This window comes from Pituophis catenifer, unplaced genomic scaffold (assembly GCF_029215685.1).
Source record: "Pituophis catenifer annectens isolate HBS135680 unplaced genomic scaffold, rPitCat1.0.hap2 SCAF_8, whole genome shotgun sequence".
Lineage (NCBI taxonomy): Eukaryota > Metazoa > Chordata > Lepidosauria > Squamata > Colubridae > Pituophis > Pituophis catenifer.
Window position 1 is genome coordinate 12978954 of NW_027256888.1, and position 27854 is coordinate 13006807.

The following is a 27854-nucleotide window of genomic DNA, read 5'->3' on the forward strand; positions in this document are numbered from 1 at the left end:
AAACAAGGCAAGAGACAAATAAATATGTTAAATACAGTTGTCCTCGACTTATGACCACAATTGAGCCAAGAATTTGTGCAGCTAAGTGAGAAATTTGTTGAGTTGTGCCCCATTTGGCATCTTTTCTCGCCATGTTTGTTAGGTGAATCTCAGCCGTTGTTAAATTAGTAACACGGTTGTTAAGTAACTCTGGCTTCCTCCACTGACGTTGCTTGTCAGAAGGTTGCCAAAGATAATCACATGACCCTGGGGCACTGCAACCGTCATAACTACGAACCAGTTCTTGAGCTGTAAACCATGGGGATGCTGCACCAAGGAGCCTTGGTGGACCAGCGGACTAAAGCGCTGTTAAATAGCACTTAGCTGCCAGCTGCCTGCAATTACTGCGAGTTCAAATCTCACCAGGCTCAAGGTTGACTCAGCCTTCCATCCTTCCGAGGTAGGTAAAATGAGGACCCGGATTGTGGGGGCAATAAGCTGACTTTGTATATAAAAAAAAGAACACCGCTTAGGGGGGGCCGAAAGCCCTACTAAGCAGGTATATACAAAAGTATGAAGGCTATTGCTTAACGCATTGTAAGCCGCCCTGAGTCTCCAGAGAAGGGCGGCATATAAATCGAACCAAGGCAAGAGCCTTGGTAGTACAGTGGTCTAAAGCACCCTGTTATTAAGACCAGCTGCCTGCAATTACTGCAGGTTCGAATCTCGCCAGTCTCAAGGTTGACTCAGCCTTCCATCCTTTCTAAGGTAGGTAAATTGAGGACCCAGTTGTGGGGGCAATAAGCTGACTTTGTATAAATATACAAAAGGATGAAGGCTATTGCTTAACACATTGTAAGCCGCCCTGAGTCTCCGAAGAAGGGCGGCATATAAATCAAAATTAAAAATAAATAAATAAATAAATAAACGGTCACAAGTGTGAAAAATGGTTGTAAATCACTTTTTTTCAGTGCCGTTGTAACTTTGAATGGTCACTAAATGAACTGTTGTAAGCCGAGGACTACCTATAGACCAATAGTAATGTCCTGAATGAAAAAGGATCAACTGCTATAAGCTTTATGTTCTCTCCTGAGGTGGTGGATGTTGTGCTCTTGTGACCCATCAAGCAAAAGGCAGTCTTACTAGGCTGTGTGTGGTAATTCCAAATGGGTTTAGTTAAGTCTATTCTTTGTGTTGCCTGCCTGGATTGCACAAACACCTGCTTGACCACCATGCATGAAGGACGAGCTGCATTTGCTTTGTCAGTTGTGCAAACCTGTCTTAGGTAAACACTTGGGAGAGAGCAAGAATGAAGCAACAACAGTGACAATCTGAAAAGAAGCTTGGAAATTTACCAGTAACCTGCAGTGGTAAATAGAGGGGAGTAGGATTTTCCACCATCTGCAGATCGCTGAGTGGCAGATGGCCCTTGATCCTGTATTCTACAGAACTGACAACAGCTCTAAATCATAGATTACAGATGTGTATTGGTATCATCGCACAGCTTCTCTAGCTTTCCTCCAGGAGCTTGAGGCAGTTGGCGAAGTTCTCCCTTAGCAACTTCACCAGTTAAGTTCAACCGACACAATTACGGGAGGAAGAGACAACAAAAAAGCAAAATAAAACCGAACCTGGTTTCCCTTGTTACTAGCGTCTATGCTCCTTCGTGAATTCTAGCACATTCTTTCGCAAAACGTGTCATTTATTGTCGCCACACGACAAGTCTTTTGGATTACTGCACAATCTGCATTTTATCGAAGCCAGATGGAACATGGGCCCAATGTCAAAAGCTTAGTGAATGTCCTGGTTTGCTGCCCTTCCTTTTGAAAATTCATGAGCTACTTTTATTTTATTTTATTTTATTTTAATTTGATTTATAGGCCGCCCTTCTCCGGAGACTCAGGGCGGCTTACAATGTGCTCAGCAATAGCCTTCATCCTTTTATATATTTATACAAAGTCAGCTTATTGCCCCCACAACTGGGTCCTCAATTTACCTACCTTAGAAAGGATGGAAGGCTCGCCTTGAGCCTTGGCGAGATTCGAACCTGCAGTAATTGCAGGCAGCTGGTCTTAATAACCAGCTTAATAACAGGGTGCCTTAGACCACTGTGCTACCAAGGCTACTTTGACGTTACTATTGTCATGCCTTTTCTTTAACAATAGCCCCAAGACTTATATACTGCTTCAGTGCTTTATATCCCTCTCTACATATTTCCCCCAACAAGCTGGGTCCTCATTTTACCGACTTCGGAAGGATAGAAGGCTGAGTCAACCTTGAGCTGGTGAGAATCGAACTGCTGGCAGTTGGCAGAATTAGCCTACAATACTGCATTCTAACCACTGAGCCAACACGGCTCCTATCTTGGTTTTCCTATCTTAGCATTCTATCTCGGCACACGAAAAATTAAGTTTCCTTATTTTGGTATCCTTCAGATGAGTGGGAACTACACATTCTCCTCAACATTTTGGCAAACAATTGCCATATTGACTAAAAATATTTGGAGTTCTAAATCGCCTTACATTCTGCTCCGCAGTATCGATGGCTGTGGCAGCAACTTGGCTTCTAACATGGCATCGTAGGAAGAATCTTATTTGCCGAAATTATGAAAAACAGCAAAAGGTTTATGCTTGTTTCGAAGGAAAACTTCCTAGACATTTTGGCAAGAGGAACGAAATCAAAGCCAAATATAGAACGTTGGGAAAAAAAAAAAGAGAGGTAGACAATAGCTAGAGCTATCCTGCAGAGATATTTTATATTAAAGTTATTATTACTTTAATTTTCTAAAATAGAACCTCCTTGGTTTGGTCTCTGGCCCAAATCTAAAGAATATAATAGGTGGAAACTCAGTTCTTAAATAGATAAACAAAAGATCTGCCAAGTGTTGTCTCTGTGAGTGCCATTATTCTCTACAATTGCCAATGCAGCTGTGAGTTAAAGCCTTAAATCAATCATTTCTTAAGAACACTCCGCTTAGCTGTGCTAAGTTGTCCAACAGTAAATAATGAAGCATCTCTATTCAGTTAACCAAACAGCTGTGAATGGAAGTTTCCTTCCAACTACAAGAAAACTTCTGATCTCGGCTGTAGATTTTTAGGGAGCAAAAGACAACGAAAAAGCTTTCTGAGTCACACTGACGTTAACCCAACGCTAGCACAATTTTAAAATATTTTATCTCGTTAAATCTTGCATGGTCTGGCAAGTATAACTCACCCTGAACATCCTAGCTGTAAATTCTCAATAGAAACCCACCTCTCCATTTTTATATTCAGGCTTTTAACAGGATTAACAGGTCAATACATAAATATCTAGAAGTTGCAACGTTTAAAGAACTTTTAACACCAAGAAGCATTACAACAGTCAGGATCAGTTACTCATAACAAAAGAGTTGAGTATATAGGGATGCAAGCAAATACAAATTATCTATTACTTTATTTTCAGGCTTAAAGCTTAGAAATGTTTTAAGGTGCAGGTTGCAAGATGATCCAGAATGAAACTAGGAAATTAATTTCAAAAAGATGTCCGTTACATACAGGGTGGATAAAAATCAATGATTTTTTTTAAAAAATCAAAAAAAAAAAATCAGTTTTTTTATTTAAATCAGATTTTTTTGATTTTTATCGAATTTATTTTAATAAAAAACTTTTGGAGTAAAAATCTATCGTAAGATAGTTTTCTATTTAAGATACATAAATAATTTAGATTATTCAGCATGAAGTGGAGCTCAGTTATGTAGCATGAGGCTGTATATTCTGCAACACTGGGACTATCGGTGAGTCAAGAGTAGGTCAAAGGAGAAGCAGAGATGACAGATGCTCTTTAAAAATTATGATTTAAATCGAGTTGATTTAAATCAAGCCTTTTTACTAGTGATTTAAACCATGATTTAAATTGTGATTTAAATCAACTTGATTTAAATCAAATCCACCCTGGTTACATATAAAAAAAGTTAACCAGCATAGAATAGAATTGTGACAGGACTGGAAGCTCAACGCACAGCTTCAGTCTCTGCCTTCCCAATTTTCCCCCCGTTCTTTTTGTATCTGCACAATAACTCTTAAACCAGCTTTTCCTCCTGCAGAAAATTCCCACTCCAGAAAGCTTCAAGGAAAAACTACCCTATAGCCACTTGAATGTAAATATATGACCTTCTCATTCTTATTTAAAGGGCATCAGCAGTTTTGTATGGTTAATTATTGGGAAAGAGAAGGACTTAAGCCTTTTATTGGCCTCTAATCCTTGTTTTACAGCTTCTGGGATTCCCGGTTCTGAATCCAATGCTTGCCTTAGAATAAGGGTAGATTTTTTTTTCCAATGAGAAATCACAGTTATTTTTTAAAAAATGAACTGGCCACTCAAGAACCGTGATCAGAGGTGGAATTCAGCCGATTCGGGCGAAACAATAGCACCGACGATCAGTTGGCCCGCCCACCCACTCCCCGCTCTATCCTATCCTTTATTTCCTGCTTTGTAGCTCATCTCAATCATGCAGCACAGCTGATTTCCCCCCCTCACTGTTCTACTTACTGTTGCTGAGCTTCTAAATACACCATTTTCAGTGCTGCGTGCAAGCGCCTTAGGCACGCATGCATGCAAAGCAGGGGTGAAATCTAAAATTTGTTACTACAGGTTCTGTGGTCGTGGCTTGATGGGGGGGTAATGTGACTGGGTGGGCGTGGCCATTTTTTTTTTTTTTACTTTTAAAACCATTTTTTCAACAACCTCTTTGGTGAAGAGGTTGTAACAAAATGCTTTCAAAAGGCTCTGACGATCCCAGCTGAGTTGCCTGATCGGCAGAGACTTTTTTTCTTTTAAATGCCTCTGACGATCAGGCAACTCAGCTTGGATCGTCAGAGGCATTTAAAAGAAAAAAAGGGTTTTTTTCTTTTAAAAGCCTTTGATGATCCCAGCTGAGCCGCGCGATCATCAGAGGCTTTTTTTTTACTTTTAAAAGTATTTTTTCGGCCGAAGAGGTTGTAGAAAAAATACTTTTAAAAGTAAAAAAAAAAAGCCTCTGATGATTGCATGGCTCAGCTGGGCATGGAGGGTGGGGGCAGGGATTTTTGCTACTGGTTCTCCGAATCACTCACCTCCATTGCTACCGGATCGGGTGATCCGGTCTGAACTGGGAGCATTTCACCCGTGACACAAAGCGTGCACGTGAAGTGCACGCTCACTAAACCGGTTGTTAAACCAGCAGCTTCCCACTTTTGACTATGATGTAACTCAAATGGAGAAGAAGTGAAAATTCTCAAACCTGTTTTTTTTGGTGCACCACCTCTTTTTAATATTTAGAATAGGTAAGTACAGGTAGTTCTCCACTTACAACAGTTCATTTAGTGACTGTTCAAACTTACAACGCCATTGGGGAAAAAACCTATGATCATTTTTCACACTTACAATTGTTGCAGTATCCCCATCATTACGTGATCAAAATTCAGATCTTTGGCAACTGGTTCATATTTATGACTGTTGCAGTGTCTTGGGGGGAGGGGTGTCATGTGACCCTATCTGGTGACCTTGTGATAAGCAGTGTCAATGGGGAAGCTAGATTCACTTAACAACCGTGTTGCTAACTTTAACAACTAACTAACTTTAACAACTGCAGTGATTCATGTAACAACTGTGGTAAGGAAGGTTGTAAAATGGGACAAACTGCACTTAATGTCTCACCTAGCAACAGGGCCCACTGTGCCATCGCGTGCCAAAAGCGGGGGTCGTGCAGAGGGTCGCATGCGCATGTGTGGGGGTGGTGGGGTGCATTGAATTATGGATGTGGGCAAGCGTGCGTGTGACCCCCCCGCACTCCCCCCGCTTTTGGTACGCGACAGCAAAAAGGTTAGCCATCACTGTTCTATATGGAATAAGAAGTACCGCAAAACCAGTCACTGAAGATTCTGTATAAGCCAACCTCAACAGTAGTTGGAAAGATCCTGTAGAACTGATTTCATGGTCTAATCTATCTAGTGTTGTTGTCATTTTGCTACTAACTTTTGGCAGCATAATCTTGGTAAGTTGTGGGGTTGTAAAAAGTCCTTACTTAGGACAAAAGAACAACATGAATTAAGATATTTATTTATTTTTTATTTAATTTAATTTAATTTCTATACCGCCCTACTCCCGAAGGACTCAGGGCAGTGCACAGCCAAACAATAAAACATATACATACAAAATTTAAAAGTAGAATTAAAATCAAATTAAATAGTTTTGGCCCAGACAAATTAAAACCCCAAACTATTTAAAGCCAATTTTAAAATTTGAATATATAAAATACTAAAAAATATTAAAAAATTAAAAATCTTTTATAAAAGAGGGAGAAAATTAGGCCAGGCCCGCCTGGTGAAATAATAAGGTCTTTAGAGCGTGGCGGAAGGTGCGCAGATCCGGGAAAGCACTGTATTGTTCCAATATAAGATAGCACTGTATTGTTCCAAAATAATTCCAAAATCTGATTACCTTATCAGCAGAACTGAAGTCTGTCATCTAACACAACAGGATGTTAATTTTGTCGAATACACAGAGATCGTAGATGGAAGTTAACACTGATACCATGACTTTCTAACCTGTCTACAATTATGATCTATTCTATGTAAAGTAGTAATGATGATACAATCATACCATTATTAGGATTATCATTATAGAACTATGAATTGCATTGTTACCTACCCTCATAAAGCTGAACATACTGGGGGAATCCTGCTGCTTGCAGCCAATCGCACGCTTCTTTCGCTTCAATCTCTGAAAAAGAAAAAAAATATTCCAAATTGGTAACTACGAAAGCAAACTTTATATATATATATATATATATATATATATATATATATATATATATATATATATATATTAAAACATTACATGTAGAAAATGTGCACATGTAACAATAGCTATAGCACTTAGATTTATATACCGCTCCAAAGTACTTTAAACACTCTCTGAGAGATTTGCATTGTCAGCATATTGCCCCCCAACAATCTGGGTCCTCATTTTACCGACCTCAGAAGGATGAAAGGTTGAGTCAACCTTGAGACGGTCAGGATCGAACTCCTGGCTGTGGGCAGAGTTAGCTCCCAATACTTCATTCTAACCATCGTGCCACCAGGGTTCCTATACAGCATAATGGTTTGAACTGAAATACAACTCATTGTCCAAGTGTAATTATTTTAACCCTTCTGCTTTCACAGCTTTATAGAATGATGTAATTCTACTACTCGGTGACCAAGAAAAATTAAATCAAACTTTGCAACGTTCTTTATATTAAATATCTACAATCCAGTGAGGAGCAATTTATACACGTGGTGCTGGTACAGATGTGGTAAAGGAAACTTCTCAAGCACAATCATCTCATTTTACAGGTTGTCCTTGATTTACAACCATTCATTTAGTGACTGTTTGAAGTTACAACGGAGCTAAAAAAATGACTTGTGATCATTTTCACAGTTACGACTATCACAGCATTTCCATGGTCACATGATCAAAATACGGAAGCTCGGCAACTGGCCTGTATTTATGATTGTTGCAGTGCCCCTGAGTCATGTAATCACCTTTTGTGAACTTTGGACAAAATAAATGGGGAAGTCGGATTCACTAAACAACCGTGTTAGTAACTTTACAACTGCAATGATTCATTTATCTGTGGCAAGAAAGGTCATAAAATGGGGAAAAACTCACTTAACAATTACCTTGCTTAGCAATGGAATATTTGGACTCCATTGTGGTTGCAAATTAAGGATTACCTGTAATTGTTATATATACTTTAATTTACCCACTAACAGGTCATTCTCTGAACAGAGTGAAAATCAGAACAAAGGCTATTAAAACACATAGGAAAAGTGCATAATGTATAAAGTACAAAAAAACTCAACGGAACAGAGTAGTTACTCAAAACAATAAAACAGACTATAAAAAACATCCAAAATGGAAGAAAAAAAAGCATCTGAGAAGCACCAAGAAGAAAGCAAGTAGTATCTGCCTTGGAACTGTCTTTAAAAAAAAAAAAGGTGTTATAAACAAGAAGAAATCTTCCATGGAAATGCCCGAGACAAATTGCTTTCTTTTAAATGCAAAGCTCAACAAATGTCTCTCTGTGCTTTTCACAAGTAATGTCTTATAAATAAATTCCTTTTACTTAGTAAATGACGTTTCTTTGATACACAATAATCTACTTGCAAACTGAAATACTGCATCTAATAAAGGTATCACCCACTTTTTATAGCATGTAAATAACACTAATCGACTCTGATCCTTAGAACAACTAAGGCATTGTGTTACATTCAATCAAGAATCTGTTTACTCTTCGGGTTAACAGTAAAAAGAGAGTTATGCAACACCACAACGTTTAAGAATTATTCCATCTACATCCAGCTTATTTGCTTCAACTGTGCTTTCCCTTGTTCAGAATACTGCTTGATACAAGGGGCCAGGAGAAAGGGAACATGTAAAAACCTTTGATTTTCTTATCAAGTGTGCCAACATTGCTAAATTATTTGGGTACTGATCCCAGAAAACAGATTGAGGTTGGCAGGAAAACTAAAAAAAAAAAAAAATGTATTACTCGAAGAGATTTAAAAGCTCTTTCTACAGCCTCACATTTCCAAGCTAAAATGAAAATGTACATTTATTTTCAACCTAAGGAACATATGCATTGACCGAAGAAGGCGATGACAAATAGATTTTCTATTCTTATCATATGGACTTGTCTATGAAGTCATGAGAAGCTGAGCCAGGGGTGAAATCCAGCAGGTTCTGACAGGTTCTGGAGAACCGGTAGAGGAAATTTTGAGTAGTTCGGAGAACCAGTGGCAGAAATTTTGAGTAGTTCGGAGAACCGGTAGCAGAAATTTTGAGTAGTTCGGAGAACCGGTAGCAGAAATTTTGAGTAGTTCGGAGAACCGGGAAATACCACCTCTGGCTGGCCCCAGAATGGGGAAGGAATGGGGATTTTGCAGTATCCTTCCCCTGCCACGCACACTAAGACACATCACGCCCACAGAACCGGTAGTAAAAAAATTTGGATTTCACCACTGAGCTCAGCTTAATTTGAAGATTAGATCTTCTAATTAGCCTTCAAAAAGCTGTGTGGCATGATATGAAGTTGATTATTGACGATATAGGTGTCCATCCTTAAGCATAACTTTGCCATCAGACTCAACCTAGGCTAAAAAAAAAAGACAATTGCAGGAATTCCAACCCTTAAGGATAATCCTGGATCCTTAGAAGGCTTCTGACTGCTTATTTGTTGTTCTAGAAGACCAACTTGTATAATTGCTCCATTCTTGCTCCTTTACTGCCTTTTCTTCATACTATTTGCATATCTGAGGACAAACTGGGCACCCGAGGCCAAAGAATTGAATCAAGATTTTTCATGTCCCAGAAAGAATTTGGTGACGGGATTAATCCAATGAGCAGTCAAGCAAGCCAATGGGTAGTTAAAAGAATTCCTCAGCAGAATGTTACCATTCCATTCAAGGCTTTTCTTCTCCTTAATGACAGTTCAAAAAAAATTTTTTTTCCTGCCATCAAGATTTTAGCTGATCGAATAATTGTGGCCAACAGTCAATTTTTACTGTTTATTCAGCCTTGCCCATATCTAATCTTTTTAAAGGCTAGGATAGAAAACCTCAGAAAACAACCGTTTTGAAAGCATTCATTCATTCATTCATTCATTCATTCATTCATTCATTCATTCATTCATTCATTCATTTATTTATTTATTTATTTATTGGTGTACAGTCAAGGAAAATATAGATACACAAACATCATAAAATTGCTAATTAAAATTATTATTATAACATAGTTTGGCCCAACTAAATAGAACCTAAAATTAGATTACTTCAATCCAATGATGTGATTTCCCTCACGTTTTTTAAAAATTGCAATTACGCCGCATAAGGCAATTTCAGAAATGTTAGTCACAGCAGTGTTTTGTTGTTCTGTCATTCATTCATTCTCACCTGGACCTGATCGACATCATTTCTCCTATCAATATCTGCTTTTTTTGAGCTCTTACAAGGGTCTGATTGTGTCATCAGTGATAATATTTAGACACCAAGTCTTTGGTCATCTTCTTTTCCAATATCCTTTTTTTAATTTCCCAAACATCAGGGTCTTTGAGCAGGCTTGACTTGAGGTAATTTAATGAAGGCCTTATTAGTTTTCTTCACAACAGTACAAAAGTGGTTTGTCATTGCATTATTTGAGAATTGCTTTCCTACTTGCCAGGCTATCCTAAGAGTTCTTATTAGTCACCTATCCAGGTACAACTCAGGTATTATCTGACCTTTAGCTTTCTGAGATAAGACAGTCAGATGTTCCCACAAGACAAGGAGGTTGGCTATTCTTGGCTTAGAACTTACACATCAGGCGAGCTGCAGTATTAGGTTTCATTCATTCTGTTACATTTTATGCTAGCTATATATATTTGTGTGTGTAGTATCTCCTTCATACACATACTTTGCAATCATTCTATTTCAGAATATTGCAGAATCAACTTAGCAAAGCACCTTGTTCTCTTCCACGTGAGCGGTACATAGACATCAAACTTAGTAGAAACTGCTAAATTTCATGCTACTATCTTGAGGTGCACCAATTTAACAATGAATAGGACCGTGATGGTGAACCTATGGCACGCGTGCCACAGGTAGCATGCGGAGCCATCTCTGCAGGGACGCGAGCCGTTGCCCTAGGTCACCCCCCACTGCACATGAGTGTGCCAGCCAGCTGATTTTTGGCTGACCCCGCCTATGCCGCGCCGCCCCTCCCCTCCAAGGAGTCTCCACATGGCCCATTTTGGATGCCAGGTAAGTACAGGGCTCGCGTGGAGGCTCTGGGAGGGTGAAAAACGGGCCTTCAGGAAGTCTGGAAATGAGCCATTTCCAGCCTCCGGAGGGCTGGGGGAGGCTGTTTTCGCCCTCCCCAGGCTCCATGAAAGCTTCCGGAGCCTGGAGAGGGTGAAAAACAGGCCTACCAGAAGTCTGGAAACAGGCTGTTTCCGGCCTTCAGAAGCTTCAGGGCGGCATGTTAGGCCCAAAATGGGGGGTGGGGGGAGATGTGCGTGCATGCATGGAGGGGGTGTCGTACGTGCATGCACAGGGGTTGGGGCAGTGCAGGAGGTCGGGACATGTGGGGGGCATTGTATTATGGATATGGGCACGCATGCACGCACCCCCCCCCGCGCTCCTTCCACTTTTGGCATGTGTCGGCAAAAAGGTTTGTCATCACTGGTATAGGAGCTCTGCAGACATATGCTAAGCATTAAGGAACAAGGTATTTATGAATGTAGGGAAACACTCAACAGGAAAGATCTATCATGCATCAAATCCCTAATTCATTTCATTCAATGGTTTCTCTGCAAGCATTCCCCTTCCCCCCCTTTTTACTTATTCAACTTATTTGATGGGGAGAACGTTTTTAATGTTTTAGCCAAGAGGAAACCATAAATACACTGATTCATTGCAAATTAACAAGGAATCTGTCACTCAACCCCCAAAGTCCTTTATAAACATTGTAGTAGAGAGTGAAGGAGAGAAAGACACTCCAATTTTACAAAGGCGTGTATTTGGAACCAAGCTTGACTTGAACAGGCTAATTAAATGCATCTAATGCATGGTTTAACTGTCATATAAAATTCAATTATTCACACATTAAGAACCATATAGAACAGGGGGTGGGCTGGCTCAGAAATCCTGCAGGAGTTGGAAGTCCACAAGTCATAAAGGGGCCATCGTTCCCCACTCCTGATAATAGAAAAACCCAGGTAATTAAAGAAAATCCTAAACCATAATGTCTTTGCTTTTCCACTCTTATTAAAAGGTAAAGGTTCCCCTTGCACATATGTGTTAGTCGTTCCCAACTCTAGGGGGAAGTGCTCAAAGCCGAAGGACCAGCGCTGTCCGAAGACATCTCCGTGGTCATATGGCCGGCATGACTAAACGCCAAAGGCGCATGGAACGCTGTTACCTTCCCACCAAAGGTGGTCCCCATTTTTCTACTTGCATTTTTTACGTGCTTTCGAACTGCTAGGTTGGCAGAAGCTGGGGCAAGTCACGGGAGCTCGCTCCGTTACGCGGCACTAGGGATTCGAACCGCTGAACTGCCGGACTTTCAATCAACAACCTCAGGTCTTAGCCACTGAGCCACCGCATCCTGATTCTAATTATTACTAATATAATTATAATATATAATTATAATAATATAATAATATAATTACAATTATAATTATTACTAATTTTATTTATTTATTTATTTATTTATTTATTTATTTATTTATTTATTTATTTATTTATTTATTTATATATGCCGCCCTTCTCCGGAGACTCAGGGCGGCTTACAATGCGTTAAGCAATAGCCTTCATACTTTTGTATATTTTATTATAACTAATTATTACTGGCCTACAGAAAATCCGCTCAATAGCAACAGAGAGCAATGGTGTAAAGAGAAGGAAGACCAAGGTTTTTTTCAGCCTATTTCTGTGCTGGTTGCTATTTCCTTCCCCTTTATAGATAAAAAAGACAAAGAAATAGTTCAGGTACCTATCTGGCTGTCTATTTCCACCCTTAGGCTGTGACTGAACAACCCGAGCAGAGATCAGATGTATTTCTGAACAATCGAATGTGGCTTTATCTTGTATTTAAAATTCAGATTTTAAAAGAAGCAATATTATGAGCTGGGTGTGTGATAACCAGAGGCCTAGAGGATTATGTAAAGGCTTCCTCTGCTTCAGTCCTCAGGAAAAAATCTCCTTTGATGGGATCTGATTCATTGGGAAAGGACAGGGATATCTTTCCCAAAGAGATCTCTTATGACTGCGCTGCATTCTTCCTTCACATCTGCAGTATCCATAAACATTAGTCCTCTGAGCCGATGTTATTTGATTTTTTTTAAAAAATGCTCATGTACTGCAGTGTAAATGTGTTTAACATTACACTGAGCCTGGTTGCTAGACTGCAAACTCAAGAGCGCAAGAAAATATTGTGCATTTCATTCATTCATTCAATTCAAGCGATCACCCTACTCCAGATACTGTGTTGATTATTTTTGTCACTATTTAAACGGAGTCAGAAATGTGAATCTGTTTCAGATCTTTATGCAGTTAAGTTATGTCAGACAATACTAACATATATGAACAATTATGACAGCAGCCTGCAAAATATTCATAAACTAAAAATACACAGCAGGCAAATATATAAATGTTGAAACCTAAGGAATATTATTTAAATTTTAGCTCCTCTATGAAGTTGAAAATAATACCATTTTTAAGGGAAACTTCCCTAAATAATTTCCAAAAATATAAAATAAACTGCAGGAACACTTTAAGTGATTCGCACATCCTTGGGATATAACTATGTGATTTAAGCAACTTTCAAGTTAAGACCTGCAATCTCCAGTCAAATGAAATCAATAAACATATCAGGTGAAATGGATTGAGATATACACACACAAAAAAAACCTGGTGATAAAACTGGTTTGTCCTTAAGGGACCATATGATTCTTAGTATTTGATTCCAAGGGCATCTGCAGAGAGTAAAAATAAATAAATATTTTTTTAAAAAATAATCAAGATTAGAGGTAGTCCTCGATTTACAACAGTTAATTTAGTGACCGCTCAAAGCTACACCGGTGTTGAAAAAAGTGACTTATGACCGTTTTTCACACTTATGACTCTTGTAGCATCCCCATGGTCATTCAGACTCTTGGAAGCTGACTCATATTTATGACGGCTGCAGTGTCTCGGGGTCATGTGATCGCCTTTCGCGACCTTCTGACAAGCAAAGTCAATGGAAAAGCCGGATTCACTTAACAACCGTATTACTAATTTAACACCCGCAGTGATTCACTTAACAATTGTGGCAAGCAAGGTCATAAAATGGGGCAAAATTCACTTAACATACATTTCATAAATTTTGGGCTCAGTTGAGTGGTAACTCAAGGATGTAACTCGAGGACATGACCCTATACAATCCAACCCCCTTACAGTAATGCCTGACAGATAAAAAGAGTGGGGGTTTAATCACAGCCATCTTCATTTGTTTGAATGCCCCAATATTCCCTCACTTATATGCTTCAGAATATCTATTTCTGCGAAATCCTGAATGGACATTTGCTGTTTTATTCACTCTGGCCAACTGTGATGTTGACTGAGATTCTGCGTAAACTTTGCATAATTCAATGGTTAAGTCAGGTTAATCCATTGATGCATTAAATATCAACTTCTTTTCCATTCTATCTTGCCAAAACATCATTAGACACATTTTTTCCCTATAATGCAGAGCACAGGCGTTTCCAGGAATAAAATACACTTTCTAGAAAGCAAGCTTCAATAGCAAAAAATAACAACGTAAAGAACGTTGCCAAAAATAACGAGAGCATCTCTAAATGATATAATCATGTAATGCAGTGTTTCCCAAAGTGTAGTACGCGTACCCCCAGGGGTACGGGAAGAGTTTGGTGGGGGTACGCGTTGCACTGGAGTTTGGTGGGGATCACGTGGGAATATCCACTGCACCGTGCTTAGCTGCGCCCACAGAACAAGGAAAGAAATAGGCGCGTATCGCAGTTTTTACACAGGAACTGGGGCCATCGTACATCGTATCGCAACTCATTATGGCAGGAACTTCTGTGCATCCTTCGCGCAGCTCGGGTTCGGCCATTTTTAAACTGCAGGAACATTAACAGTTGACATTGAGCCGCGGAGCTGTTTAAACGCCAGAGAATTGCAGTGTTATCTAACGGTTAGACAGTCTTGTGAGGCGTGACACGGCATGAATATACTGCACTTCATTACAGAGACAACTTACTTCTTTAATAGTTAGTTCCGGGCGCCTGTTATTGTGCTTTAGTAAGTTCCACTGATTTTGATTATTTATTATAATTATTGATTATTATTATTTTTATGAGGGGTACTCAGCGTTACGAAAATTATAGAAGGGGTACACATATGTCAAAAGTTTGGGAAACACTGATGTAATGGGAAGAGAGAAAACAATAGAAATTAGCATTTTGTAAGCTACAAATGAATAGAAGCTAGGGTTAAAGCTAGCTTAAAGCAAAGAAAGCTTTCAGCATAAAGAATCATACTTCCGTGAAAATCTGCTGATGAAAAAAGTTCTGCTAACAAGCATCTGTCATCTTGCTATAAAAATTTAACAATGAAAAAATTCTGATCCCGATTGTGGTTGTAAGTTGAAGACTTCCTGTACACCCTTCTTCACAATCCAGTCTAAAGTGTGTAATCATTTTCCTAGTTATTCTGTCCTATCTTGCTCTTAATATGTCAATTGCAGGCTAGTAATTGTTTACAGAATTCTACAGAGAAAGCAATTATTCAAGCACTGTTTGACATGACTGAGTCATGCAATCACCATCACATCTGAAAGCCAACCTCAGAACAATCATTACAGAGCAGCTAACACATTGCATGGAATTATACATATTATGAAAGTTGGACCATAAGGAAGGCTGAGCGCCAAAGAATTGAGGCCTTTGAACTGTGGTGCTGGAGAAGATTCCTGCAAGTCCCTTGGACTGCAAGGCGATCCAACCGGTCAGTCCTAGAGGAGATCAACCCTGACTGCTCTTTAGAAGGCCAGATCCTGACTATGAAATTCAAATACTATGGCCACCTAATGAGAAGGAAGGACTCACTGGAGAAGAGCCTAATGCTGGGAACGATTGAGGGCAAAAGAAGAAGGGGATGACAGAGAACGAAGTGGCTGGATGGAGTCACTGAAGCAGTCCACGTGAGCTTAAATGGACTCCAGAGGATGGTAGAGGACAGGAAGGCCTGGAGGAAGGTTGCCCATGGGGTCGCGATGGGTCAGACACGACTTCACAAGTAACAACAACAAATACATATTACATCATACCATTTAGAGCAAGTTGTAGAATTACATGAAGTCAACAGTTAAATAATATAGGTACCTCAACTAGTCGCGAAGTTGCCACAAAAATCAACTGCATTGTACGTCAATCGTGTCATCATGAAGTCAGAATGCACTTTTTGTACTATGCCATTCATCCAGCCCCAGTTAACCTATGGGCTATAAACAATTAATTCTGGAGAAGAACTCACACAAGAATCATGAACTTCCTTAGCATATCTGATTTTTGAGAACGAACTTTTACTGTTATTTGATGGAACCAACTTGAGAACAAAAAGTTTGAAGGAAGAATGAGTAGAGTCATTAAGAAAGCAAGATTCCTTTTGTAGGACTGTGGTTAGAACAAGTGAAAAATCCAAGATGGGCGGGGATATCACAATGAGATCAGAAGTTGAAATAATAATAAAAAAAACCCTTGGAAAAATCTGGATGCCAGAACAAGAAGCTGAATATGGAAGGTTCTGAAAAGCAATTCCAACTATCTGATGGGCAAACATACATAAACACTGCATGGATTGAAAGAGTATAGCAAACTGACATCTCTAAAATGCTTTGAATATTAATCTGCCTCGGTGACAGCTAGTTAGCTCAATAGTAAAGAACTGTGGCAATTGTCCAAATTATCCGCAGAACAACAGCCTCCATTTCTCCCTCTTTGTCTTGAATTTTGTCAATATTTTAAAAGTGTCAGAAGCCTGGAATAAGGAACCAGAAGAAGAAACTTATCTTCTAAGAAATCAAGGAACAGGAGCTAAAATGAGAACAACTAAATCCAGAGGATTGAGCAATTCTGGGAATATAATGATTTTTTTTAATTTTTTTTTAAATTTGATTTATATGCTGCCCTTCTCTGGAGACTCAGGGCGGCTTACAATGCGTTAAGCAATAGCCTTCATCCTTTTTGTATATTTTATAAAGTCAGCTTACTGCCCCCACAACTGGGTCATTTCACCTACCTTAGAAAGGATGGAAGGCTGAGTCAACCTTGAGCCTTGGAGAGATTCGAACCAGCAGAAATTGCAGGCAGCTGTGTTAATAACAGGGTGCATTAAACCACTGTACTATCAAGGCTCTTTGATTGTATTCTGTTGTTGTCCCAACATAAACACAGCAATGTGAATTCAAACATATTTTTAAACAAAACTTGGCTCTTCGCTCCTACTAAAAATTGAATTGGAAAACCAATTGTCCCTCAAACTTATTAGAAAAAAAAAATAGATCAGGAACAAAGTTTACATTCTCCATACTGGTAAATATATTAGTTATGACTTTGACTCTGTGACATTGCAACCATCAAAAATGTTACAGGCCAATGGTACATTTAGAGGAGTTAATAATCGTATTTGTACCTGCCTATCTTGATTACTAAAAAAATAATAATCTAGTCTCTATTAAGTTGTATAAATAGTAGTTTCCCTTCCTAAATGCCCCTGAATACACAAAGGTTAACCAAGCAGCAACTAGGATCATATCCACCATTCAACAAACATTAGCAGACTTAAGTGAAAATCATATTGACCAAATTTCATAGACAGCATTCATGACACTTCATAAAAGAATTTATTTGGCCAAGTCCCAAGGATTCAAATGTTGCATTTATTATAAGACCAAAACAACATACTGTCATCACAGCTACTTTCGTTGAAATCAAGTAGATGTGTTGATGACTAAGATATATGGCAGGCTGTCAGATTCTCAGTCAGCAAGTTAAGAGAAGGAGACAGTACATAACTTGCAAAATGTTAGGCAGAATCATTCCTTCTGTTACAGGGTAAATTTCTCAGGAGAGTCAGGCCCTCAGAGACCAGACAAACAATAAAAAATTATAATACTTTGATTTAAGGACTTCTCTAGATATTTTTTGCTTCATAGGTATGAGAATAATTTTATAAACTAGGCTTTCTTAACCTGGAGCTCCAGAATTTTTGGATTACATCCTCAAGAATTTAAAGACTGTAAATTATACTTCAGCCTCTCTCGCTCCTACCTGGACCAATAATTAAATCAATCAATCAATCAATCAATCCAGTGTTCCCAATCAAGTTACAAATGACCGGGCTCAAATTATTACTGTGACATATCAGCTCTCTGGAGAAGACTCTTAATTTTGGAAAAGGTGGAAGGAAAGAGAAGATGCATTCGCTCAGTTACAGTGGCAATATGTACTCTGTTAGAAGACCTAAAAGTCCATATTAGGGATACAATACCATGGAAAAAAAATCTATCTCTATGATCACTAACAGTGAATACTGACTTGATGGCACACCATCAAAAGAATTCATTTATACATGCATGATAACCATTCTATATAATTCTAGGATAGTTATTCTATAACAGGGGTGTTTAAATCCGGCCCAGGAATATCAAAGGACCGGCTCCTTCCCCTGGAGTGAGGTGGGAATGGGGATTTTGCAGTATCCTTCCCCTGGTGTGGGGTGAGAATGGGGATTTTGCAGTATCCTTCCTCTGGAGTGGGATGGGAATGGAGAATTTGCAGTACCCTTCCCCTGCCACGCCCAAGCCACACCCACAGAACCAGTAATAAAAAAAATTGATTTCCACCACTAGTCCCACCTATTTATGATCTGCAACCTGCTTAACATGCCAATTCTCAGACTGCAAGCCCTCTAAACCCCACATCTACCAAAAAACCAGCAGCATACTTTTTGCCTCATCTCTCTCTCTCCCCTCTGAATGCATAACCCCAATAAACATACACATATACACTCTTCCAGAAGGACCTTATATAAAACATTCCTCTGCCATGGTACACTACAGTTAATAATTCTACTTCTAAAGGCACACATTATCTTATTCCATTATTGCTGGAAAGATTAAATTTCCCAGAGGATGAGAGAAAACACATCAAAAATTATATGTGTAAACTTGGCTTAAACAGCATAACCCATCCTACTAATCTACCGTTCTTCCTGCTGGAAAAAAGAGCAGCCTTCACATTCCTTGATATTTATCAGCCATAGAATCAAAAATAAACAAAGTCAGGTCGACATTCTTCACTGCAGAGATTTATTTTAGTCACGGAGCACAAAAAAAAAAAAAAGGTAAGAAACATGACTGGAATGGTTTAACTTGATGAGATTAATTGGGCCAAACCGAACACTCAATTCATGAATTCTAAGCTTTAAAATATCTAGCAAATCATGAATGCTCAGGAAATATTGTTTGTGTGTGTATATATAAATATATAATGCAGAGCTGCCACAACTTGCAAACAGTTGACTGGGTATGAAAGTTTTTCTAGGCATGCTAGCAAAACACCGCACAATCTCCGAGGGAGTGGTGAAATCCATTTTTTTTTTACTACCAGTTCTGTGGGCATGGCTAGGTGGGCGTGGTGTGGCTAGGTGGCCGTGGCAGGGGAAGGATACTGCAAAATCTCCATTCCCACCCCACTCCAGGGGAAGGAAACTGCAAAATCCCCATTCCTTCCCCACTCCTGAGGGCAGGATATTACAAAATCTCCATTTCCATCCTACTCTGGGGCCAGCCAGAGGTGGTATTTACCGGTTCTCTGAACTACTCAAAATTTCCGCTACCGGTTCTCCAGAACCTGTCAGAATCTGCTGGATTTCACCCCTGCTCCGAGGTATGCTTAAGAGATCACTTGAATGTTTACAGAAAAATTTAGGCTGGCATGTTGCGGGCTGACAGAATAGCCTATTTTGATGATTTGTTGCTTGATGACCAAGGTGATTGTAAATTGTACTATTACAGAAAGAAAACAGATTAATAAAAAGCTTCTTTCCATGGTTACCCAAGAAAGGATTAGGAAACTTTTCTGAGCAAAGCCAGCACTTTTGTATCTCACTGTGTGTAATTATCTAGCGCAAACGCTCACATGGGAAGCCAAAGCAAAGATGGCAAGATATAGTAGTGTCCAAAATTGTGAAAACCTTTTGGGAAAAGTGTATTTTCTAAAACTAGCTAATAATTTTGGAGTAGTACCATAAAATTATATATCAATGGAAAGATAATTTAATCAAGAATGTAATGCAATAGCTTTTATTAAGGATTTGCTATTAGAATAGCAGTTACAGTATAAAGAAGAAAAGTGAGACACGTAGAAAAAATGAGATATACATAAACGATCACCATAAAAAAAAACGAGATATACAAAAATTATTACTATATCAGTTAATACTTCGTAGGGTAACCTTTAGCACGAATTACGGCCTTACAACGTCTTCCCATGGAGTGAACCAAGTCTTTTAGTTCTGCACATTCTGTTATAATATGAAACCAAGATTGAATGATTACTTCTATTAACTGGGTTTTATTGCTGGGTCGCTTCTGACTAACAAGTTTCTTCAGTCGGCTCCATAGATTTTCAATTGGGTTAAGGTCTGGGCTATTCCCAGGCCATTCCAGCAGTGGGATATGATTATCTTGAAAAAAAAAAAGTGGTGTTATTAGCCACCAAACGTCAAAAATACACTTTTCCCAAAAGGTTTCAAAAATTTTGGCTACTACTGTACAATAAACACAGACGTGAAAAATACCCAGTTAAGACCTGGATGCTGCGTTTGATTGCACAAAATGGCACCTCCTGATCGAAAAAGCTGATGCTGCCCCTGCGGAAAAAAACGTTAGTATGATGATGATGATTCTGTGTGTAATTATCTGTTGGTCTCACCTGGATTACACAAGAAAAATGACATGGTCGCAATTATTTGGTTTCTTATTATCGCCCTTTACAATTGTCCCAATAGACTGAGGTCGCCAATCTGAGGGTCCCCACAGTATACAATTCTTGGGCCCTCTTCAAAACTTATTAGTTCTGAAAATGGATAGCTTTTCTTATTTTGAATTAGGAAACACACAACCATTCTAATACCTAGTATAATCTTCATGAAGTTAAAAGAAAAAAGTCATTCTCTTTATAACAACCAAAAGAAAGCAATGGCAAGTTTCACCCAACACTGAATCATTCTGAATCACACACACCCTTAAAAAATTGTGTCTCTCATTCGCTTTTAAAAATGCTAAGCGGCTTCGATACTTCAATAGGTTGTTCATCCCAATGTTGTAAATACCAAACTGGAAGGCAATAGGATGCTACACACTGGCCTTTGGTAATAGTTTTGAAATAAGCTTAAAGAGGAAGGGGAAACATCTGAAGTTATTTTTGTGCCTTTAGGTCTTTGGTGATCCACTAAAAATGTTAGGGTGGGTCTTGCATTGTCTGGAGCCTGTCAGTTCTGTTGCATAGTCTCATTTCCTTCTTCCTGTTGCTAGAGAAACTGTTGTTTACAGTACAGGACCATCCTGTTTAACCTTCATATATTACAGATTGCGGAACCATGCAACTGAAATGAGACACAAAACTGCACATAATAGTCTTGGCCCACAAGCCAAGTATTGTGGTATTGATTGTTTCATGCTAGAGATTAGGAAGATTTTCAATTTGTTGTTAGTTGCAAAGTAGTGTCCGACCCATCGCGACCCCATGGACAACGTTCCTCCAGGCCTTCCTGTCCTATACCATACTCTGGAGTCCATTTAAGGTCACACCTACTGCTTCAGTGACTCCATCCAGACACCTCATTCTCTGTCGTTCTCTTCTTCTTTTGCCCTCAATCTTTCCCAGCATTAGGCTCTTCTCCAGTGAGTCCTTCCTTCTCATTAGGTGGCCAAAGTATTTGTGTTTCATCTTCAGGATCTGGCCTTCTAAAGAGCAGTCAGGGTTGATCTCCTCTAGGACCGACCGGTTTGATCGCCTCGCAGTCCAAGGGACTCGCAGGAGTCTTCTCCAGCACCAGAGTTCCAAGGCCTCAATTCTTTGGTGCTCAGCCTTCCTTATGGTCCAACTTTCACAGCCGTACATTGGGGAAAACCATAGCCTTGACTATATGCACTTTTGTTGGCAGGGTGATGTCTCTGCTTTTTAGTACGCTGTCTAGATTTGACATAGCTTTCCTCCCCAGGAGCAAGCGTCTTTTAATTTCTTGGCTGTAATCCCCATCTGCAGAGATGTCAAACTTGATTTCATTGAGGGCTGAATCATGGTTGTGTTTGACCTCAAACAGGGGGGCATGGCCATGATGGGTGTGACACAGGACTCGTGTCAGGGGCACCTGTGATGGCCAAGTGCTCCTACAGCCCTCGGTCAGTGAAAACAGAACGTGGCCCCGCAGTGCTCCATTTTTCACTAGCAGAGGACCGTGGGCCGGTCCTTTGCTGTTTCCAGGCCAGTCCGCAGGCCAGGTGTAAGCACCCTGTGAGCCAGATTCAGCCCACGGGCCTTGTGTTGACACCCCTGCTCTAAAGTATACCTCCTAACTAAATTACATGCATTCTGAACATTATGCTCTCTTCCCATGTGCTGGCTGGGCAACTCAGTATAAAATTTGGTGGTATGTATCACCATAGAAAGCATACTTATAGGAATATGGTGGTATGTATCACCATAGAAAGCATACTTATAGGAAACGTATACATTTTCCTCCAAATGGCACAGTGATTTTTATACTTACGGCTCCAAAATTGGGAGAAGAAGGCTGATGCCGTTTGGCCTTGAATTGCCAGAGAGAGGTTCAGCCAGGCTTGATTTCTTTAAAGTATGTAGGACATAAAAATATTTTTGAAAGAAAGATGATGCCACAAGCAAATGTGCAGGTTTTCTTTTTTTTAAAATCACTTTCTTTCTCTCAAGCATTTTGATAGGCTTAAAAAAAGGCTCTGGTCATACTTAAGTCTACTTGTACCAGGCTGCCATAAAATAATTGAAATATCTTATTAAAATCACCCCAGTACTGCATTTTATTTGAAATCCATGAACTTTTAACAGTGGCTTTGCATGAATATCAAAGATTAAGAACCATTCCCGACATCTTGACCTAGGAAGCCCCTGAGATTGAAATATTCAAGCAATTCCTCTCCTGCGCGAGCTGCATTGGCTCCCAGTGGTCTTCCGGGTGCAATTCAAGGTGTTGATTAACATCTTTAAAGCGCTCCATGGCTTAGGACCTGGGTACTTACGGGACCGCCTTCTGCTACCGACAGCCTCCCACCGGCCAGTATGCTCCCACAGGGCGGGGCTCCTCAGGGTGCCGTCGGTCAGACAATGTCGACTGGCGACCCCCCCGGGGGAGAGCCTTCTCAGTGGGGGCTCCTGCCCTCTGGAATGAGCTGCCCCCCGGAGGTACGGAGGATCCCGGACTTGCGACCTTCCGCCGTGCCCTGAAGACTTTGTTATTCCAGCAAGCCGGGCTAGCCTAATTTTAACGGTTTTAAATTTTAAATTGGATTTTAATGGGATGTTTTTAATTGTGGGCCAAAGTATTTAATCTGGTTTTAAATTGTTTTTAATTTTTATATTTATGAATTTGATCATGGCTGTTCACTGCTCTGAATCCTTCGGGAGAAGAGCGGTATATAAATAAATAAATAAATAAATAAATAAATAAATAAATAAATAAATAAATAAATAAAAACATTTTTCCTTCGAGATTTTTCATCACATGTATTTCTGAAATAAATCTGAAACAAAGACATCCCAAACATCTTGCAAAATCTTTCTGGCAAGGGTTTTTCCTGCTTTCCCTTGTGGGAAACCACTTGGAAAAGGCTACATAATCCAGGATTATAACAATCTGGTCGCTGGTCACAGCTATCAATGCAAATGCATCAATTGACTGTATTTTCTTCCTTTTAGTAATGAAGGCTCAGTTTGTGGAATATTTTCAAAGCTGTCAATTCACAGCTGAACTTTCTCCTGGGATTTTTTTTTTTTTTTTTAAATTCCTAGGTAGGTCAAACATGTCCCTTCCATATGAACCAATAAAAAAGACAACAGGGTAAGAAGCTCCAAGCAGCAAGTTAAACCACAAAGACAATTGGCTTCAGTTTGAAATACAGTTGATCAACATATTAACAGGCCAGATGGACACTTAAACTAATCCAACTCTGAACACTGGATACACTTATACCCAAACACACAACTCCTCAATCTGTTTGGCTATTATATTCTTTCTAGTTCATTGCAAATAACATTGCAAATGTAACTGGAGCTTCAGCATCTTTCCTCTTGGGGGGAATTTCTCCATCCATCTGAGACTCCCCATAGCCCAAGATAGAAAATCCATCTGTAACTGATGTCTGGGATAAAGTTACGGCCTGACAAACCACAAATGCTGCACTTAGGAAGGGGGGAAAAAGAGAAGAGAGAGAGAGGGAAAAAAGGACCATTACTGAGAGATAAGATGGAAGCCAAAAGCTGGGGTATACTCCTAACAGGCAAAACCTTCTGCTCTAGGGCGTGAAATTTCATCTTTGGGGGTAGGGCGGGGTGGGGTGGGTGCATTATCTGGACAATGTCATTTATCCTGGGAATGCTTTGCTTGCCTGGGGCACAAACAGTCTAACCCCTTCTTGTCGATCGAAAGGTCAGCAGTTCAGCGGTTCGAATCCCTAGTGCCGCGTAATGGGGTGAGTTCCCGTTACTTGTCCCAGCTTCTGCCAACCTAGCAGTTCCAGAGGAGGTAAAAAATGCAAGTAGAAAAATAGGGACCCCCTTTGGTGGGAAGTGTTCCGGGTGCCTTTGGCGTTGAGTCATGCCGGCCACATGACCACGGAGACGTCTTCGGACAGCGCTGGCTCTCCGTCTTTGAAACAGAGATGAGCACCACCCCCTAGAGTCAGGAACGACTAGCACATATGTGCGAGGGGAACTTTTACCTTAACTGAATTATGAGAGGAAGTTTGGTGTAGTGGTTAAGGCTTAAGGCTGAAAACTGGGAGACCTTGAGATCTAGGCACAAAGCTAGATGGGTGACCTTGAACCAGTCACTTTCTCTCAGCCCTAGGAAGGGAAGCAATGGCAAGCCACTTTTGAAATCCTTGCCAAGAAAACTGCAGGAAGTTGTCTAGCCAGCTGCTGAGAACTGGGCACGACTGAACAGAATAATAATAATAATAATAATAATAATAATAATAATAATAATAATAATAATACTATTAATAAAAAAAACTTGCAAATTGAAGTTGAGCGACTGTGGAAAAAGAAATCGTGTGTTGTCCCGATTGTAATTGGAGCCCTTGGAGCAATACCCAAAGGGCTACCCCGCTATTTAGAAATTCTAAATTTGCTGGACTTGAACATTTTGACTCTACAAAAAACCACCTTACTCGGATCAGCTTACATCCTCCGACGATACCTTAACAGTTCCTAGGTCCTTGGTTAGGACTCGAGCTGCTGAGCTATTAACCAGCCTCAAAGGCTGTGAATCTCACTAAAGATTAACCAATAAATAATAATAATAATAATAATAATAATAATAATAATAATAATAAAACACCTGAACCATGGGTAGCAATCCTAGCCTGGAACTGAAAGAGGTGCATGCATACATCTCAATGCTTATTAGTCTAGAGCAGGGCTGTCAAACTCGCGGCCCATGGGCCAGATGCATCATGCGCTGGCCACGCCCATGCCCGGTTTAGAGAAGGGAAAAAAAAGCCGTGATACGTCACGTGACCATGTGAGTTTGACACCCCTGTTCTAGAGCTTCCATCTTAAAGATTTCCTTCCCACCCCCTAGGTACTTTTAAACTCCTTGGAAGAGTTGTGGTAACTGTTGTGAGGAATGAGGGAATAGATTAAAAAAACCACTAAAAGGAGAAGCCAGTTGCTGACATTGGCTCATTCTGTGCCTCTCTTGAGGTGAGGCTTATGTGGATTTATCTATAGTTTCTTGCTATGTGCATTTTTGCTGAAAACTCACTAGCAAAATGCATGAAACCTAACTTTAAGGTTTCAAGATGCCTGACTAGGATCATATATCCCAATATCAAAATGCCAGGAAAACATAACATTTTATATTATTAATCCTGGGGCCAGAAAAAGCATGATTTTTGACAATTCACACAAACTTAATGCAGAAAGAGTGGCTCACTGCCTTTCCTGGCCATGCAACTCATAGCTTTGAAAGGAACTGAAAATGAATGAAATTAAACTAAACGGATCTACTGTACTTTGAAGTATTCAACTGATAAACTCCAAATTCAATCTTCGGCACCTACATTTAAATGTCTCAAGAAAGTACAGTTGGGAAACCCAGGACATTCAACAAGTAAAATCGCAGATTAGATGGAACAATGACCTATTTCACCTAAAAGCAGCCTTGAAAATATCTTTCTGGATCAAACCCAGAATCTATCTAGTCTAACACTTTGCATCCAGATGCCAGGAAAAGTTCAAGAACATTACCTACATGCAAAAGGACCTCTTTGCAGTAACTTCACAAACAGAATTCAAAACTTGTGATAACGGAGGAAATCCAAAGCAGCATATCATGTACTTTTCCTTTTTTGCATATTTCAGAGTCCTGGAAGGTTGACAAAACTTATAGTGACCGGCCACTAAATATTTGTATTATTTGTATTAAATATTTGTATTAAAAACTGGTATTGTACTTTCATGTTGTTTTGAGATGGGGAAAATGCAAAAAGCCACTGGAAGCCTGAAAATAAATTTGATACTGTTAAGGACAGTCCCCTCCTCACAGGAGCACATGCTTCTAAAATGTAAATTTTAGCTTACCTGTTTTTGCATCATATATCCTAAATTTGTATCGCTGTCCTGCCTACTGCCATCCTCCTTCGCTTAAATGTTAAGAATGGGCTGGACTCTTGAAAAAGAGTCTAATAGGGGCAAATGACCTCAAGGATTTTTATTTGTTGCTTTCTGCGTATAACCAGTATGAAAATAACTGAACAAATAACCTAAAGATTTGTGATTACCTGGTGGTCACCCTTCTAAGTGCTAATGAGACAGTGTATTGCCTTCAAATACAGACAAGTGTGGCAGGGTGCTGCCACCTACTGAAAAGTAAATCTATTGGACAATTAAGTAGCTCTTCAATCTCTTGAAGAGCTTGAGCTAGCTAGACCAAACTTATGCTGTGTTAAGACTTTTCCAACGGTGCAATGCACCGACACCCATAAACCTCAGCTACCTTGTCAATCCTCTCACTAAATGGGAATTCTGGAAAATGTAATCTCAAAACATCTACACAAAACCAGGCTAAGAAATGCTAGTTAACCAGTGCACTGGATGATATTCATAACTAAGTGTCATCAGTTTAGACAAGCTTCTAGTCAAATAAAAAATGCATAGAATTTTGGCTCTCCTTTGAAAACCCATATTCTCTTGCTTCATTTTTAAAGCAAAATTATCAGAATAACTTCCAACTTTAAATTCATCTCCAAATGCTTTATTTTGTCACTCGGGGCTTACTATTTCAAGTGGGAGACAGGGAGGGAGAGAGAGAGGGAAAGAGAACAAAACGTGAGAGTTAATGTAAATATGTCGCCTCCAATTTACTGCTATTAGGGATGATCTTCATTAGCTCAATGGAATCATTTTGCTTACAATGATGCCACAAGTATGTCATTGACAAGTTTTTGTGATAATAAAAAGCAGAAATGAAGGTGGCACTGAAATGCCAGAGAACAAAAAGAATTTGTTTTCTGTTTGCGCTGGAAATACAAGGCATTGTTTACTACTCACAGGGGGTGTTACTCCTTGAAAGAGATCAAAGGCTCCTAAAATGACATCAGGAGCTTGGGCACCAGAGGAGGGGTGGGGGGCGGCTCTGGCTCCTAGAAGCCACCAGACTAATTACTGGAAAACTTCAAAAGGGAACTGTAAGCTTTCCTTTCTTTGCCACTTAACACCCACCCACCCAAATTTAACCCTTTCACCTATCCCTCCTTTTAAATATCTACCCACTACCCTTCCCAGTTGCTTGAAACTTGATGAATGGCACATTGGAAAGCATTTTGGCTCGAAACTGGAAAAAAAAAACCCTACTAATTTAAAACACATTTCAAGGAGAATCAGCCACATGGTTTCAACCAAGCAAGGATTCCTTCCTTTTTCCTGTTTCCCTAGCAGCCTTAGGCTGCTAATGTTAAATATAGAAGGGAAGTTTTTTTCCCCCCTTATGCTCTGTTCAGATTGCTGGACTACAAGACTT

At 39.7% G+C, this 27854-nt stretch overlaps 1 protein-coding gene across 1 annotated transcript in view; it reads right to left on the bottom strand.

Annotated features, from left to right (window-relative positions):
* DLC1 (DLC1 Rho GTPase activating protein) overlaps positions 1-27854 on the bottom strand; it is a 318521-nt gene that overhangs the window by 44521 nt on the left and 246146 nt on the right. The window contains exon 5 of the mRNA XM_070949102.1: positions 6646-6717. Coding sequence (XP_070805203.1) covers positions 6646-6717 — 72 coding nt within the window. The remainder of the gene's footprint in view (positions 1-6645; positions 6718-27854) is intronic.